Source organism: Brachyhypopomus gauderio, chromosome 15 (genome assembly GCF_052324685.1).
Source record: "Brachyhypopomus gauderio isolate BG-103 chromosome 15, BGAUD_0.2, whole genome shotgun sequence".
Classification (NCBI taxonomy): Eukaryota; Metazoa; Chordata; class Actinopteri; order Gymnotiformes; family Hypopomidae; genus Brachyhypopomus; species Brachyhypopomus gauderio.
In genome coordinates this window covers 17,095,025-17,111,288 of record NC_135225.1, presented here as the reverse complement: position 1 = coordinate 17,111,288, position 16,264 = coordinate 17,095,025, and the positions used below count along the sequence as shown (strand labels likewise).

Below are 16,264 nucleotides of genomic sequence, written 5' to 3'. Positions count from 1 at the left end.
ACCTCTGACGTAAGCAGTGTGTTGGTGTTCGCCTATGACGTCATTATCATGCGACAACTCACACTAAACGGGTGCTGAATGAAGGACACGGTGCCTGGATTTGCGGTGTTCAATTTAAAACAATCTTAAATGTCTTGAATAACAAGGTAAGTTTTATTTGTCGGATTGACAGCGTGAACAGATACAGACATTAATATTTAAAACGTACACAAAACTAGTGCCGTCAAACTGCTATTTGTCTGAGTTGTCCATCAGTGGACATCGGTAGTGTTTAGCTGAAGTAGCAGAAATCTTAAACCACAAAAGTTCATTCTGTAAATTTTTGGTCTAACGAAGTATGTGTTTCTTGCCTTCATACACTGAATTGTAACGACATCACTAGTTAGTTTGATAGATAGATGGTTATGCAATTATCCAGCATAAGTTCACTGTAAATGAGCTAGTTGTAATGTCAGAAGTCGCTGTGGTATCATGACTTGTCTGAGGTAGGTTACCGTTGAACGATACGGTTCGTTCTGCAGGAGCTGTCGGGATTTTTCGGGATGGCAGTGTCTTCACTTTGCCGTGCTTTGAACGCTATTTCCCTCACCAACCTCACTTCAAGGTTCATTCCGTCTCCGGTTAGTCCAGCATTTAATATATTTTGTTGCAACATGTTACTGTCCCTAACCTCGCACCTGATGTAATTTTTGAGATGTTTTTTTCCCGTTTTAAATATACAGGTTTTGGCCAAGACTGCACTGAACGCACAGGCTGGCAGAAATGCCCTGCTGCCCCCAACTCTTATCAACATCTCGCTGACCCTCTCTCGAGGGTTCCTCACCACAGCCCCCGCGTCGCAGAACAGAGTATTCTGGAAGCTGAGCAGCAAGTACACAATCCGACCTATTGGGATGAAGAAGACTGGAGGAAGAGACCATACCGGTACATTTCACATTTACATTTAGGGCATTTGGCAGACGCCCTTATCCAGAGCGTCTTACATTTTTATCTCATTTTTATACAAGTGAGCAATTGAGGGTTAAGGGCCTTCCTCAGGGGCACCTCAGTCATGGCCTCAGGTCTGGGAATCAAACCCACGACCCTCCGGTCACAAGACCTGTTCCCTACCACCAGGCCATGACTGCCCTGTCCTTCACGTGCTCTGTGTCAGTAAATCGCCATGTGTTCAGTGTGTTCCATGAAGAAATAATGCGCTGGAATGTTAGGGAGCACTCAGCACTGCTGAACATGCTAAACAGACTAGATCAACTCGGTAAAATACAACATAACACATTTTACTTTTTAAAACTTAAAACATGTTTTGTTTCTTTTGACTTGAATTCCTTATTTACACATTACATATTTTTAAAATTACTTTTTCTAATTTAATAAACTCTTATTTGTTACCTTGAACTGTCTTGTGTATGAAACGTGCCATGTAAATAAACCTGCCTTGCCAAGGTGTAGGTAATATTTGCTCTAATGTGCTTGGTCAAATGTGTTCTGTGAACTGTAGGCAGGATCAGGACGCACGGGATCGGAGGTGGCCACAAGCAGAGATATCGCATGATAGACTTCCAGAGGCTGCGCTATGAAGCAGGCAAGGAGGGCCAGCCAATAGAAGAGCGGGTTGTTGAAGTCCGATATGACCCATGCAGGTAGGGCACCTCTGCCTGGTCTCAGGACTTTATTGATGTGCTACACACACTTTCCCTCTCTGTGCCTGTGCAGAACCAGAATCTGGTGTTAACAGACAAGTATTCATGCATGCAAGCATCACATGTATATCCACCTCTAAATCTTAACACATTTAGAAACACATTCACATATGAAATAGTATTCAGATATAAAAATAAAAATAATACATGTGTGCAAATACTATATAGAATGCAGAACACAGTAGTCAGATCAGATACAGGATAAGTACAAAGTTTACAATAGAAAGAAAAAACATACGTGCATTAATCCACTTCAATATGCTTATTTAATGCAAACCAAGCTATATATTTACATTTTTGTAGTGAAGAATCCCAAGGATCTGACTTGCATTTTTTTATTCAAGTTTATTAGTTATCTCAAGTAACTTGCCATATGGGGGTGATGTTAACACAGCAGTAGCTTTTGCATGCATTATTGAAAGGGGAAACTGGTGGTGCTTCGAGTCAGTGACGCTGGGTAATTTTGTATGCCAGAACGGCAGATATTGCCCTGGTTGCTGGGGGAAACCGCAAGCGTTGGATCATCGCCACAGAGAACATGCAATCTGGAGACCTAATCAAAACCTCACCTGTGATTGGACGGATGGCGGTATTGGCTAATGAGGGCGATGCCCATCCTGTGGGGGCTCTTCCTGTTGGGACTCTCATCAACAACTTGGAGCAGTACCCAGGCAAAGGGGCCGAGTACATCCGTGCTGCAGGTGCTACCACTTTCCTCTCCTGTTTCTGCACCTACTCATTTAATCTATGCAGTCTCAGTCTGTAATGGGCACTAACACTGGATTCCTTTCAACTGATCTCTGCACAGGCACTTGTGGTGTCCTACTTCGCAAAGTGAATGGGACAGCAATCATTCAGCTGCCTTCCAAACATCAAATTCAGGTAAGTGCAGCTTCTCCAGCAGCTGGCTTGACCTTGGCCGGATTTTAATATTTTTTTTCCCTTTATTGATTTATACATAAGCTCAGAGTTACAAACATTGCACTCTGCACTGCATTGCACCGCCCTGCACCCACAAACTCTGCCCCTGATCCTGTGTTCAGGTCTTGGAAAATTGCATAGCCACTGTGGGCAGGGTGTCCAATATCGACCACAACAAGCGCGTTATCGGGAAGGCGGGCCGTAACCGCTGGCTGGGCATCAGGCCGTCCAGCGGCAAGTGGCACCGGAAGGGCGGTTGGGCCGGGCGCAAGATCCGACCCCTGCCCCCCATGAAGAGCTTTGTCAACCTACCCTCAATAGCTTCCAGAACATAAGAGCTAGTGGGAGAGGTGACTAAGACAAGAGTCAGCCTCAAGCCACTTTGTGTGTTTGTGTGCAGCGAGTTGAGGACACTTTCCTTTCTGTAAAGGCTGTCCCAAGTTATATAAAATTATATAAAATACATTAAATCCTGTGTTTGAAATACAATACGTTTGTGTCATTACATATTTTTGGATATTCCTCTGCTGTGTGCTCTAGAGGGATGGAGCAATAGTAACCAGTATTGAAGTATTTTATTAAACACAGAATGGAAATAAACAAAATATAAAACTGTAATTGTCTTGTACGTTTGCCATACACATGCAAAGATTACACAGGTTTCCTGTTAGTGGTAGACTTAAAAATACTGTCATAATTTCAAACAGGTTTTGTGCAAAGATGCTTTGTTTTATAGACCTCCCAAGTGGACTGAAGTAAAAATCTGGGCATGCGGCTGCTTTTCCCTGCTTAAAGGTTTTATTCCTTCCGGAACCGCTGCAGCGCTGGTGCTGTGAAATTGGCTTAACCCATGAACATTACAGTACAACATTCAGCCCGAGATGCAAAATGAAGAGGGGGTGGAGAGTTGTTTACAATGGCAGGGATGATCATCGCTAGTCGAACAAGAGTGAAATTAGGCAGAGATCGCATTAGGAAATCCATCCAGTCACCTGACACAAGAGTCTTGAGAGTTGAGAAACTGGTTGGAAATTGATGTTCCCTTCCCAAATCGGTCCATTTGTTTGTGTTTACAAATTTCTTTCATGTCAAATTACTGACACACGTCCACGCACGATTAGCGATGTTTTAGCACCTCCAACCTTCGTCCTTCCTCTGTCAATCCAAAAACAAACTAAAAGCAAACCAAACTGCCAAAGCTGGGTAACAGAATACCAAAAAACAAAGAAAACACTCCAAAAGACTCACTTTCAAGGGAGAAGCACTGATAACCATGGTAATGCTTAAGAAATGGAACTTTCAGTACTTGCCCCAAGAGGAAATGTAATGTTCCAAAAGTCTCCATTGTAATGTCACAACCCATTGTGATGTCATTCTCATAATAAAAACAATAACACGCTGAATTCAGTCAGTGTCTGATGGGGACAATTGCTCAACACTTGCTGTTCGGTCTGAGCTACTGATGGGTGGAAGATGTTTCTCAGCCCTGGTCTAATAAGGCTTAAAATCCCAATATGATAATTACCGTCACACTGGCGAGTCCTTTTGCTATGTTTGGATATAAACCCATTGCTCATTTCTAACCTTATGTACAGGTTTCTGGATCTATATTTACTATAAAGCTTCCATTTCACATTCGCAAGTCAACATTTCATCTTCTATAGCTAATGTCTGGAAAATACATTCTGAATAAAGCAGGACTCTGTTAAAAAAGACAGTATAAATGAAACAATTTTGGCATGACAACACAATACCCAGGTGTGTTAGTGTTGAAGCACAAGATGTACCTTCAGGTTGCACTTCTAGGTGAGTTAGTTGCGGTAGCATACGTCCATCAATAAAAGCTAAACAATCGTTCAGTCATTAGACTGCAGACCTGTAAAGTGCTACGACGAGTGTTGGCTTAACGTAACTGTTCTCTATGCTCTACCCTGCTTTTACATACGCTACATCCGTAACTGTTCTCTGCTCTACCCTGCTTTTACATACGCTACACCTGTAACTGTTCTCTGCTCTACCCTGCTTTTACATACGCTACACCTGTAACTGTTCTCTGCTCTACCCTGCTTTTACATACGCTACACCTGTAACTGTTCTCTGCTCTACCCTGCTTTTACATACGCTACACCCGTAACTGTTCTCTGCTTTACCCTGCTTTTACATACGCTACACCCGTAACTGTTCTCTATGCTCTACCATGCTTTTACATACGCTACATCCATAACTGTTCTCTCTGCTACACCCTGCTTTTACATACTCTACACCCGTAACTGTTCTCTGCTCTACCCTGCTTTTACATACGCTACACCCGTAACTGTTCTCTGCTCTATCCTTCTTTTACGTACGCTACACCTGTAACTGTTCTCTTTGCTCTACAGAGATGGATATTCTTGGTTCTGAAAGTAAAAGTTCTCACCAAGATTTTGATCAGGCTTCCTGGATTGTGTTGATTCCACTAATTTTACCTGGCTCGCACTAAATAGAAAAGGAAGGAGTTTTACTTTCTGAACCAGGAATGTCCACCTCTGCTGCTCCACCCTGCATTTACATGTTTCATCCCATAATGTATTTTTCCTCTCTAACACAATGTGCTTTAACAGTGAAAAGGCAGGTTAATACATTAGGTATTGTGTTGTCATAGTAACAAAAAGTTGCTTAAACAAATTAAATCACAGCGCAATGTCTGAAATTCACAGCAATATTCCTATTTCATATAGTAACACTGCAGGCAAACACACACACACACACACACACACACAAACACACCCACACACACACACACCACAGATACATATACACTCACACCAAACTTCTTCATTCTTTCCATTCTATATGAGACAACATTCACAGCATTTCACATGTTATGATCAACACAGAACAAACACAAACACATAAAAAGTGCATAAACAGCTGCCATCATAAGGTGGCAATTTGTCCAGAATTAAAAATACATTTTTGTTTAGAAGTGGCAGCGGCTTTTTTTAATATAAAATGTTGGCAAAAAACAAGAAAATAAAAAACAAACAAAATACAAAAACCCAAACAAAACAGCTATCAGTATCACAGACCAATATAAATCTGAATAGTAAAAGACTAGAAATGAGAGACAGTTTCCACAGGAAGCTGTTACTGCTACTTAGAATTGGCTTGCCTCCCTCCCTTACCCCCCCCCCCCCCCCCCCCATGCTCTGCCCTCCTTCTCTCTGTCAACCCCCTCTTTGCCCCCCCCCTCCCCCCATTGTCCTGGTGCTCAGGGGCATCAGCAGGTGGCAGATGTAGGTTTCGTGTAGCCAAAGACCCCCACAGGAAAGTGTTTGACATGTGTGGGCCATTGTGCAGCCAGCTGGAAAAACTTCACATCGTTCCACTCCACCCCGTCTATGGACACTGCAACACACACACACACACACACACACACACACACACACACACACACACACACACACACACACACACACACACACATTGTAGGAAATCTCTGTCTCCTACATGTCTGCCCTTTTGTCGACGGTGGCAGTGCCACCGATGAGCTGGTCAATCGATCGATCGATTGATCAGTTACCTCTGAGCATGGTGTGCTGTTGCTTGGCTGTGCAGATGAGGCGACTGATGCCATCGATCACCTGACTCTTCGAGTCCAGCTCCTTCTCCTTCACCTTCTTACTGAGGAAGATCACTGAAAAAGGAATGTACACCAGATAAACACACAGCACTGCAACGACAGCACTGTAGTAACAGCACTGCATCACACAGCACTGTAGTAACAGCACACCATCACAGCACTGCAACAGTACATCACACAGCAATGCATCACACAGCACTGTAATAACAGCACTAGAGGTGGGAATCTCCAAGCACTCTACGATTCGATTCGATTACGATTCAGAGGTCTGCGATTCGATTATAAAACGATTATTGATGCATCTTGGTAGTAGCAATCCATGATGAATTAACTTCAATTTTATTTCCATTTTAAAACTCCCATTTTATTTTATTTAATCAAACGAAAGCAATATGGCAAGTACAAGGCCACACTCCAGAGAACTGAACAAAGAAATACAAACTGAAAAAGTGCACCTGTAGCAGCATGTTTGCAGTAAATTAACAGATTTCAGCAAATGCCAACTCTTAACCAACATTATGTGCAAACAACAAACAAATATGTGGTACCAAAACCACAGCTTACACACACGAGTAGAATTATGTGCTAGCAGCTGACTTAAAACAATAATGTGATAAAAAAGCGAATTATTTCGAATAATTTCGAGTACATGTATAAATATTTAACTTAATTAAGTTTAACGTGCTGGGAAATATAGAAATGGACCTTGAAAGTGATGTACAAGTGCTTGAATTCCACCTTATAAAGGTGTATCAATCCAGCAAACATGACTTTGTTCATTGCGCTGAGGCGCGGCGCGCAAAGTTACAAAACTCGAGAGGTGCACGACAGCGCGCGAGACCCTTGCGCACGGGCAAAGTCACCGTGATTACGTCATTTTCGCCGTGCGGACCCTCGCAAGTATAAAACCAGGCTTCAGTAAGTTAGTGTCGGCTGGATTTGCCGCTCTTCTTGCGTCTTTGTTATGTGCGCAGCTAACGTCTAGACAATCGATTGTTGTCATTTGTGAATCGATTCTGAATCGTCCATGTTACGCATCAGGATGCATCTAACAATCGAAAATTTCCCGCACCCCTAAACAGCACTGCATCAAACATCACTGCAAGAACAACACTGCATCACGCAACCCTGCTACAACCGCACAGCATCACACAGCACTGCAACAGCAGCACAGCATCACATAGCACTGCAATACCAACAATGCAATAACGGCACTGCACTGCAAAAACAAAGAACTGCGACATACAGCACTACAGTATTGCTTTAAGTTACACTAATCCCTCCAAATCTCTTGTTCACAGTATTGTTATCCTGTGCTGTGGAGCTGATGCATGACTTCTGTTAAATCTGAACGCATGGCAAATTATTTTTTGAACCATGCACTTGTAAATAATCACTGACAGGAATATAAAATTAATTGAAAATTAGTTACTTAGAATGACATGCACAATCCATCTGGATAGCACTGTACTGACTAGCACTGCTTGAACTCATGCTAATTAGGATACCATTGTGTGTGTGTGTGTGTGTGTGTGTGTGTGTGTGTGTGTGTTAGGCTGACCTTTCTTGTTCTTCTCCTTGGTGACGACAGTCATGGCCATGCAGGGGGGCGGGACAAGCTCGCCCCGGCAGGGGAGGCGGCTCACCTGCAGAGAGCGGAAGTTACTCTTTAAGGTGTTCTTTAGCCCCGCCTCTCTCTTCTCACCCTCGCGCTTCCTCTCCGCCCCCTGCCATGTCCAGTAGTCCACCTGCAGACCCATTAGCTCATTGCTTGTGCCTGGAAAACTGAAGGACAACACACACATGCACACACACACACACACACACACACACACGGTTACGTGAATGTACATAAGTGTGTAATGTAATTCTGTAAATGCAAATAAAAGCCCTGGGCTGTAGTATAATCTAGTACGACAGTGGCATACCCAGCTCCAGACAGGCTTGTAGTAACAGGAGATGGGGGCGGAGTTCCACAGATCTCTTTCCCATAGGGCGTGGCTACTTGGGATGTGGGCGAGGACAAAATGCTGCTGCCCATGGCATCATCAGAGTCCGCTAGGGGGGCAGGAGAAGAAGAGCTACACACTCCATCCTCTCTGGGTACAGCCCAGTGAAATTCCTCCCTCATTAACCTTTCTTCAGAATAATAATTTCTGGTTCGACATGTTTAGCTTAGGAGTAGCTTAAAACCAGCCACACAAAGCAGCCTGGACTGTTCAGTATGAGCTGGGCATCTGATATCTGGGTGCGTGTGAGGGATGTAGAAGAAAGATCTCACCAGATGTTGATAAGCTGTGCTCCACTATTCCCACCTTCACAACCTGGGATAAAAGAGGGGTTATTTCCAAATCTCCTAAAAAAGATTTGCATATACAGCCAGAAATGAAGGTGGGTTGGCAAAAGGAGGCAAAGCAGACTTACCCCGATAAAGGGCACAAACTTCTGGGAAGAGTCTTCATCTGGGCTGGGGAGGAAAAGAGGATAGTCACATTTGAAAAACCCAAGATCAGCACGGCCAGTATCAGTAGGGAGCATGTCATCCTGACCACAAGATGGCGCTAGCTGCTCGAAGTTAAAATGTGTAGTAGGCTGGAACTGAGGATGGAGGGTGAAAGGGAGAACATGTTTCGCTGGACAGTTACACGACTTCAGGTTCTGATTATGAGTCGTGTGGGTCCAGAGGAAGAATGTCACCACAAAGGTGCTCAGACCTGCTGTTAAGGTCATGACCAGAACCCTGGCACTGTGTCAGAAGCACCACCTCCCAGTCATGGGCAGCGGCCGGGCAGATTCACTCTGCCCCTCACTGGGTGATGTGTTCTGGTGCCACTGTGAAAAGTACTACGTACACCATTCATGTACTTGACTCTTCCTTAGAGCTAAAATTATTTGTATTTGATCAGGAAAATAGTAAGACAGAATGTCAAATGTACCATTCAGCAATATTCCAGCAGGGGGGACTAGAGACCTGCTTTCCCCTGTGTGTGTGTGTGTGTGTGTGTGTGTGTGTGTGTGTGTGTGTGTGTGTGTGTGTGTGTGTGTGTGTGTGTGTGTGTGTGTGTGTGTATGTTTGTTCATTGCTGTTTTACTTTTCTTTAACTGTAATGTCAGTGCTTGCTGACTAAGAGAACCCAGTGTGGGTGTTTTTATGAAGGACATCACACTGAGCATTTCAGCTGGGTTTGTGTTGAACTTACGTCATACATATTCATTCGAAATATGTGTAAAATCAGGCTTTGGTGTTGGCAGATGCAGACATCAGTTCCATCAGCCCACAGTTTTTATTTATATTTGCCAGGAAGCACACAGTAACATTGTGTATAACGTACCAGCACAATCACTACATTTCACTGCACACATTCATGCTTAGAGGTGTATAATCCAGGTTCAGAAAGTAAAAGTCCTCACCAGGATTTTGCTCAGGATTCCTGGATTGTGTTGATTCCACTAATTTTACCTGCATTGCACTAATTAGAAAATCTAGCAAGCTTGAGCAAAATCCTGGTGAGGACTTTTACTTTCTGAACCTGGATTATACACCTCTGTTCATGCTTATGGTGCTCACTGAGGGACACGGCATGGCCTTCACTCACCGTGATTGGCCCGCCGGCAGCCTAAGCTTGCTGGGGCCACCAATCAGACACATGCTCTCTGTGGCCTGACCCCTAGTGTGCAACTGGACACAACGATGGCCAGCTCTGTGTGCACTACATCACCATTACAACGACAAATCGCAGCAAACAAGGCGTCTTGTATTTGCCTTTATGACATAATACAGTAAGCTCCAAATGTCCATCACTGACAATCCATGTCACAAGACATATAGAGCCTTAGCTTGCATTACTTATTAAATAAATAGTGTATGTCACAACAAACACACACCACTTACACACAGCTAGTAGTTAGAACAGACAGTGAATGGAGATGTTCTGCTGAGTCATTAAATCAGTCAACAGTGTCACGTGTCACACGTGTTCCCAGAGGAGGGTGGATGTGTGTGACAAACGACCGGGGTGGTGAGTGACAGCCCTGAGCAGGTTGACGTCTGGCCGACCAGCGAGGTCACACCAGCCTCTCTCCCTCCTTTCACCATCACCACGCCCAACGGTCGCCGTTAGTAATGTGCCCACAGTAATGTGATGCATTCCTGCGTGTGTGATGGCGTGGACACACTGAGTAGCCATTTGCAGCTGATATGTTCACTGTTCATTACACCACACAGCAGGTGCAGATCCGATTAATGGGGGACTGAAGGCAAAAAGCTGGCTGGGCCAAAGCAAACCACAACATCGGGAGGACAGAACCAGAAATGGGGGAGAGATGAACTTGGGTGAAACAGGACAGAGAGGTGGAAACAGACAGGAAAGAGGAAAAATCAACTACCTGTTGTACCTATACAAATCACAATACAAGCATCTCTTCCTTGGAGGCAAACATAAAGGGAGAGAGGAGAGGAGAAGAGCAGAGAAGAGTGGAGAAGAGAGGAGAAGAGAAGACAAAAGAGTGGAGAAGATAGAAGAGGAGATGATTGGAGAAGAGAGGAGAAGAGTGAGGAAGAGAGAAGAGGAGAAGAGTGGAGAAGAGAAGAGTGGAGATGATTGGAAATTATTGGAGAAGAGAGAAGAGAAGAGTGGAGAAGAGAGAAGAGTCAAGAAGACAGGAGAAGAGAGAAGAGTGGAGAAGAGAGAAGAGTGGAGAAGAGGAGATGAATGGAGAAGAGAGAAGAGTCAAGAAGATAGGAGAAGAGAGAAGAGTGGAGAAGAGAGGAGAAGAGAAGACAAAAGAGTGGAGAAGATAGAAGAGGAGATGATTGGAGAAGAGAGGAGAAGAGTGAGGAAGAGAGAAGAGGAGAAGAGTGGAGAAGAGAAGAGTGGAGATGATTGGAAATGATTGGAGAAGAGAGAAGAGAGAAGAGTGGAGAAGAGAGAAGAGTGGAGAAGAGGAGATGAATGGAGAAGAGAGAAGAGTCAAGAAGATAGGAGAAGAGAGAAGAGTGGAGAAGAGAGGAAAAAGAGTAAGAAGAGAGAATGACCAGCACAGGGCTTCCTGCTCACACACAAATCTGCATTTCTAGTCAAATCACACATCAGGATTAATCACACACACACACACACACACACACACACACACACACACACACACACACACACACACACACACACACACACACACACACACACACACACACAGTTTTCATACCTCTTCTGTTTGTAGGTAAGCATTGCTTCTGAAATGGGGAACTGGTGGGAAACATTTGCTCCGGCAAGATAATGAAGGATCCGCCCGGCTACGTCAACGCTGTCTGCAACCACAAAAAAGGAGCTCTGATCAGAATCAGCTCTGTTTGCTACAGCACACAAGCACACATGAGAACTGTGATCGTCTACCCCTACAGATGAGCTGCCTATCAATAAAAGCCAGTTCTAATCTTTCTCTCTCTTGAATAAACACAATGAGTCAAAATTAATGCTCTAAGCAAACCCAGTCACAATTACCCAGCCAGCTGCAATAAATACTTTAACCATTATCCACACTGAAACAGCCAATCAAACACAGAATCTCACTGAATCATAACCATAAACGCAGAATCTCACACATAAAGAGTCAATTGGAATCAACATCTGCAAATGATAATAGTCCACAGACAGCTAATCACAACAACACAACAGTTGTTACCAACAGTTACCAACCAAGCAGTCATCTGTATAATCTGTCCCACTTCTAACAACAAACCATCTACCAAATACCTACTCACTATACCTTTTTATGACTGTACCTAAACTGGGTGAAATATGAACTTCATATGGTTTGCAACATCAGCAAAACCCCATCGAGTCCCTCAGGAACCCCCCAGCTCAACAACACCAGACCCCCCCGAGCACCTGAAGCAGGAGGCTCCACCCTGCAGAACAACTCCCTCCACGCTGTGTCCATGAACATGCCGCTGAACTTGCTGTCCAGGGACGACACGTACTTTGCCAGAGGGTGGGAACCTTCAACAGTTCAGATTAAGAGTCAGTTCAGGTGAGGAGAGGTGCAAGTGTGTAAAAGCCCCACTGCGGTCATGACAGAGACGTGTGGGCGGAGCATGGGCGGAGCGTGGGCGGAGTGTGGGCGGAGCATGGCAGCGCCGCCGCTCTCTGGCGCCCTGGCGTACCGAGTGGGATGACGAGGAAGCGGATGTAGCTCAGCCAATCGGGCGTCTTGTTGGCCAGCTGCTCCACGAACAAGCGCAGGACAGTGCTGAGGTAGCTCTGGTCTCCGGCCACGCCTACCTTGACGGTGGGTGGAGTCTGGGCATTGCAGTTGCAACTATGGCGGCAGTCACATTCATACAGGGCAGGGTCAGGGGGGTGGAACACATTTAATTAGGCATGTGTGAGTCAACAACGTCTCAGCACGGAGAACTAAATCTAAAGCACAAATGATTTAACCTCATTTAGCAGTGGTCACATGTTTTTCTCTGGGCTGCAAGGTCTGAATATGTGAGAGGCAGACGTTCACACGTGATGCAAGAAGGGATCTGTGTGTGTGTGTGTGTGTGTGTGTGTGTGTGTGTGTGCATGCATCCGTGAACTTGTGTGTGTGTTTGTGTGAGCGCATGTGTGTGCGTGCATGCCTGTGCGTCTGTGTGTGTATGTGTGTGTGTGTGTGTGTGTGTGTGTGCGTGTCTCGGCTCACAATGTTTGGATGCGAGTCACGATGGTGTTGAACGCAGCTTGTACGTCTGTAACAGAGCAGGTCGACACAATGGGCTGATTATGAAGAACACCAGCCACGTACTGATAGAGAGAGAGAGGCCGAGAGAAAAACAGAGAGGGAGATAAAAAGAGAGAGATAGAGGAGAGAGAAAAAGAGAGGATGAGCACTAATGCGAATTTTAAAGTTACATTCAACACACATATGCATGTAGTAATTCTCTCTTACACACTCTCACACTCTCTCTCACACACACACACACACACACACACACACACACACACACACACACACACACACACACACACACACACACACACACACACACACACACAAAGACACACACACAAAGACACACACCTGTCCCTGCCAGTCCACAGTATTAATGAGGATGATGCTCTCAGGCAGTCCGTCATCAGAGACAGGGATCTGATTCAGCTGATCATACACAGACTTTCTGGGAACCTGAACAGAGCATGAACAAACACACGCACACACACACACACATTAAAATGTTTGCTGGGTCTGTGTGTGTGTATCGCCCGTGCTCCTGTGTGTGTGTGTGTATCGCCTGTGCTGCTGTGTGTGTGTGTTTGCTGTTCTGCTGGGTGTGTGTGTGTATCGCCTGTGCTGCTGTGTGTGTGTATATGGCATGTGCTGCTGTGTGTGTGTATGGCCTGTGCTCCTGTGTGTGTGTGTGTATGGCCTGTGCTGCTGTGTGTGTGTGTATACGGCATGTGCTGCTGTGTGTGTGTATGGCCTGTGCTCCTGTGTGCGTGTGTGTGTGTATTGCCTATGCTCCCAGATGTGTGCGTATGGCCTGTGCTGCTGTGTGTGTGTGTTGGCTGTTCTGCTGGGTGTGTGTGTGTGTGTGGCCTGTGCTGGGTGCTGGACCCTGTACCTGTGCTGAAAGGCGTGAGTCCAGGGAGCTCTCACTGTCCAGGCTGGTGGTGCGGTCACCGGGCGCTCCTGCACCGTCCTTCACAGACGTGCTGCGTGAGCGCCGCCCCATCCTGCTGCCCCTTTTACTAACAGGAACAACCAGCAGGGGGCGTCAGGAACACGCCAGCGCATTAACTCGAGACTGCAAATGTGTCTTCAATCAAGAACTGGACCATGCCATCGTTTGTTCACTGTGCGATTGGTATGGTTGTGGGTGCATACACAGGGGTGTGGTGTATATGGGACTAGCGTGTGTGGGTGTATATGTATGTGTAGATATATATGTATATATGTATGTATGTGTATGTATATATTTATATATATGGATGGATGTATGTATGTATATGGGTATATATGTATATATTTATGGGTTAAATGTGTGTGAGTGCATACGTGTATGAAAGAAATGTGTGTCTAGGTGTATGTGGATGTGCGGACCGGCTGCTCTCTGTGGTGGGGGTGGTGTGGATCCGTGCTTGGATGTGGTGGTGGGGGGGGTTGCCGCCCTGGTCTCCCCGGGTCGACCGCTCCCTGCCTTGAGCTGGGGGGGCAGTGAAGTTCGGTGCTCAATGAGCCAGCTAGCAAGCTGGCTCTCCTCTTCCAGAGGACCCTTTCCTCTGGACCTAAGCATTCCCACCCCCCCCCCCCCCCCCCCCCCCCCCCACCCCCACACACACACACACACACACACACACACACATCCTTGCTCATTTAGGATTCTGGGGACAGGCAGGTACCCAGAGGTTGACGAGGTGGGCCTGCTGCCATGGTTCACCCGTCTCCTCACCACTGTCTGTCCCTCAGTTTTTACTGCACTTTAGACATTGAGGGCCTTTGAGGGGACGGTGTGGACATGCACTCACGTTTGCCCTAGCATCTGTCCCCTCAATTTTAACTGCACCATAGTATCACACACTACGACACATGCATATACACCAACACCTACACACAACACTGGGGGTGGAGGGGTGGGAAGGCCTTCCTTCACCCACTTCCTGCTCCCTGCCGGGGCGGGGGGGGGGTTGCTGGCGCGGGACTGGGCTGGTGGCTTCCTAGGACCGCTACTGGTCCTTGCTGGTCCAGCCATCTGCCCCTGCCGCAGAGGGTGTGCTAGTCTGGATAAGTGTGTGTCTCTGTCCTTGTTTTCTTCTTGTTTCTGAATGGGTGGATGAATGAGTGCGTGTTGGAGGGAGGGGACATATGGCCAGGTTTGGAGGTGTGAGGGTGAATTTGAGTGTATGTGTGTGTGTGTGTGTGGGGGTGGGTGTGTACATGGTGGGGGTGTATAGGGGCAAATGTAGGGTGGGTTTGGTTAGGTGGGTGAGGACAGCTGGTTCTGGGTCGGGGCTGGTCGTGCCCGGTTCACTCATGGACACTCCCCTGAGACTACTGCACCACTCCAGAGGGGGGGCGCCTTGGGGCTCCGGTGTCCGGCTTGGCCCCCCGGCGTAGGGGCGGTTGGCCCGCTCCCCTGGGCGGTGGTGATATGGGGCGGCCGGGTGCTCCTCGGCGGGAGGTGGGCCCTGCCGGGTGGTGGGTGGCTTTCCGGGCGCGTGGCGCCGTGGTTTTGCCGCTGGCCCCTGGGGGGGGGGGGGGCATCCTGGGGGGGAGGCGCTCTGTTCCCTCTGGTTCCCCTGGACCTGCGCTCCTTGACTGGTGGGGCGCTGTCCGGGGTCTCTCTCTCCCGCCTGCGGGGGCGGGCGGGTGAGGGTTTCTGGGAAGTGCGGCTCTGGTACTCCACCGCTCTGTGGGGGGCCGTGGGCGGGTGGGGTTCCCGGGTCTCTCTCCGCCCGCCTCTGGCCTCTGGGGGAATGCTGTCGCAGCTACCCACCCTTGCTGGTAAGTACATTCCATACATCTATCCTATGTTGCACTTCTAGGTTGCACATAAACACACACTCACACACACCCATACATCGCACTCATCTGCACTATATGTATTTGGTTTACTTTCTGTACTTCTTTGCAGTGGTCATTTGAGCTGGTTGCGTGTTTTATTTTATTAATATTATTATTATTATTATTTTATTATTATTAATTTTTTTTTTTTTTTTTATTATTATTATTATTATTATTTTTTTTTTCTTCTTTTCTTTTTCTTCTCCTTTTTTCTCCTACCTCTGTCTTTTCCCTTTTTATTATTTCTCTCCCCCTCTTTTCTTGGTCCACCTAACCCCAATAATTATCACTTTGCATACTGTTATCACTATATATTGTTATCACTACACTATATATTATACAGAATTGTTATAATTGCCATTTAAATCTGTACATAAAAACAAAGTTGTCCTCCAAAGATGGGGGGGTGGAGGTGGGCCAAAAAAAAAAAAAAAAAAAAAAAAAAGACTTTTGTGTTATCAAATAACTCTGCACAGTT

The 16,264-nt window shown here is 46.2% G+C and overlaps 2 protein-coding genes across 4 annotated transcripts in view; one reads left to right on the top strand and one right to left on the bottom strand.

Annotated features, from left to right (window-relative positions):
- Nucleotides 1–19: 19 nt before the first annotated feature.
- Nucleotides 20–3,776, top strand: mrpl2 (mitochondrial ribosomal protein L2). The gene is made up of 7 exons (XM_076975636.1): nt 20–146; nt 522–620; nt 723–924; nt 1,499–1,640; nt 2,175–2,401; nt 2,509–2,582; nt 2,744–3,776. The coding sequence occupies exons 2-7, from the start codon at nt 543–545 to the stop codon at nt 2,954–2,956; spliced, it is 936 nt and encodes a 311-aa protein (XP_076831751.1). The 5' UTR covers nt 20–146; nt 522–542; the 3' UTR covers nt 2,957–3,776.
- A 2,051-nt stretch (nt 3,777–5,827) lies between these two features.
- Nucleotides 5,828–16,264, bottom strand: part of LOC143476326 (phosphofurin acidic cluster sorting protein 2) — a 67,093-nt gene continuing 56,656 nt past the window's right edge. Inside the window, exons 13-25 of one of the 3 annotated variants that reach the window (XM_076974470.1) lie at nt 13,847–13,973; nt 13,306–13,410; nt 12,928–13,028; nt 12,404–12,558; nt 12,129–12,239; nt 11,446–11,548; nt 10,630–10,668; nt 8,668–8,710; nt 8,525–8,567; nt 8,172–8,301; nt 7,805–8,028; nt 6,184–6,297; nt 5,828–6,008 (exon numbers count right to left, since the gene is read on the bottom strand). In XM_076974470.1, coding sequence (XP_076830585.1) covers nt 5,881–6,008; nt 6,184–6,297; nt 7,805–8,028; nt 8,172–8,301; nt 8,525–8,567; nt 8,668–8,710; nt 10,630–10,668; nt 11,446–11,548; nt 12,129–12,239; nt 12,404–12,558; nt 12,928–13,028; nt 13,306–13,410; nt 13,847–13,973 — 1,423 coding nt within the window. In that variant the 3' untranslated portion in view covers nt 5,828–5,880. The remainder of the gene's footprint in view (nt 6,009–6,183; nt 6,298–7,804; nt 8,029–8,171; nt 8,302–8,524; nt 8,568–8,667; nt 8,711–10,629; nt 10,669–11,445; nt 11,549–12,128; nt 12,240–12,403; nt 12,559–12,927; nt 13,029–13,305; nt 13,411–13,846; nt 13,974–16,264) is intronic. The other 2 variants (XM_076974469.1, XM_076974471.1) reach the window with 2 other exon arrangements.

Excerpts from the sequence above, each read along its gene's own strand:
- mrpl2 (XM_076975636.1), top strand. The coding sequence starts at position 543 with ATGGCAGTGTCTTCACTTTGCCGTGCTTTGAACGCTATTTCCCTCACC. Across the intron at positions 2,402-2,508 it reads CGAGTACATCCGTGCTGCAG|GCACTTGTGGTGTCCTACTT; the intron begins GTGCTACCACTT and ends ATCTCTGCACAG. Across the intron at positions 2,583-2,743 it reads CTTCCAAACATCAAATTCAG|GTCTTGGAAAATTGCATAGC; the intron begins GTAAGTGCAGCT and ends TCCTGTGTTCAG.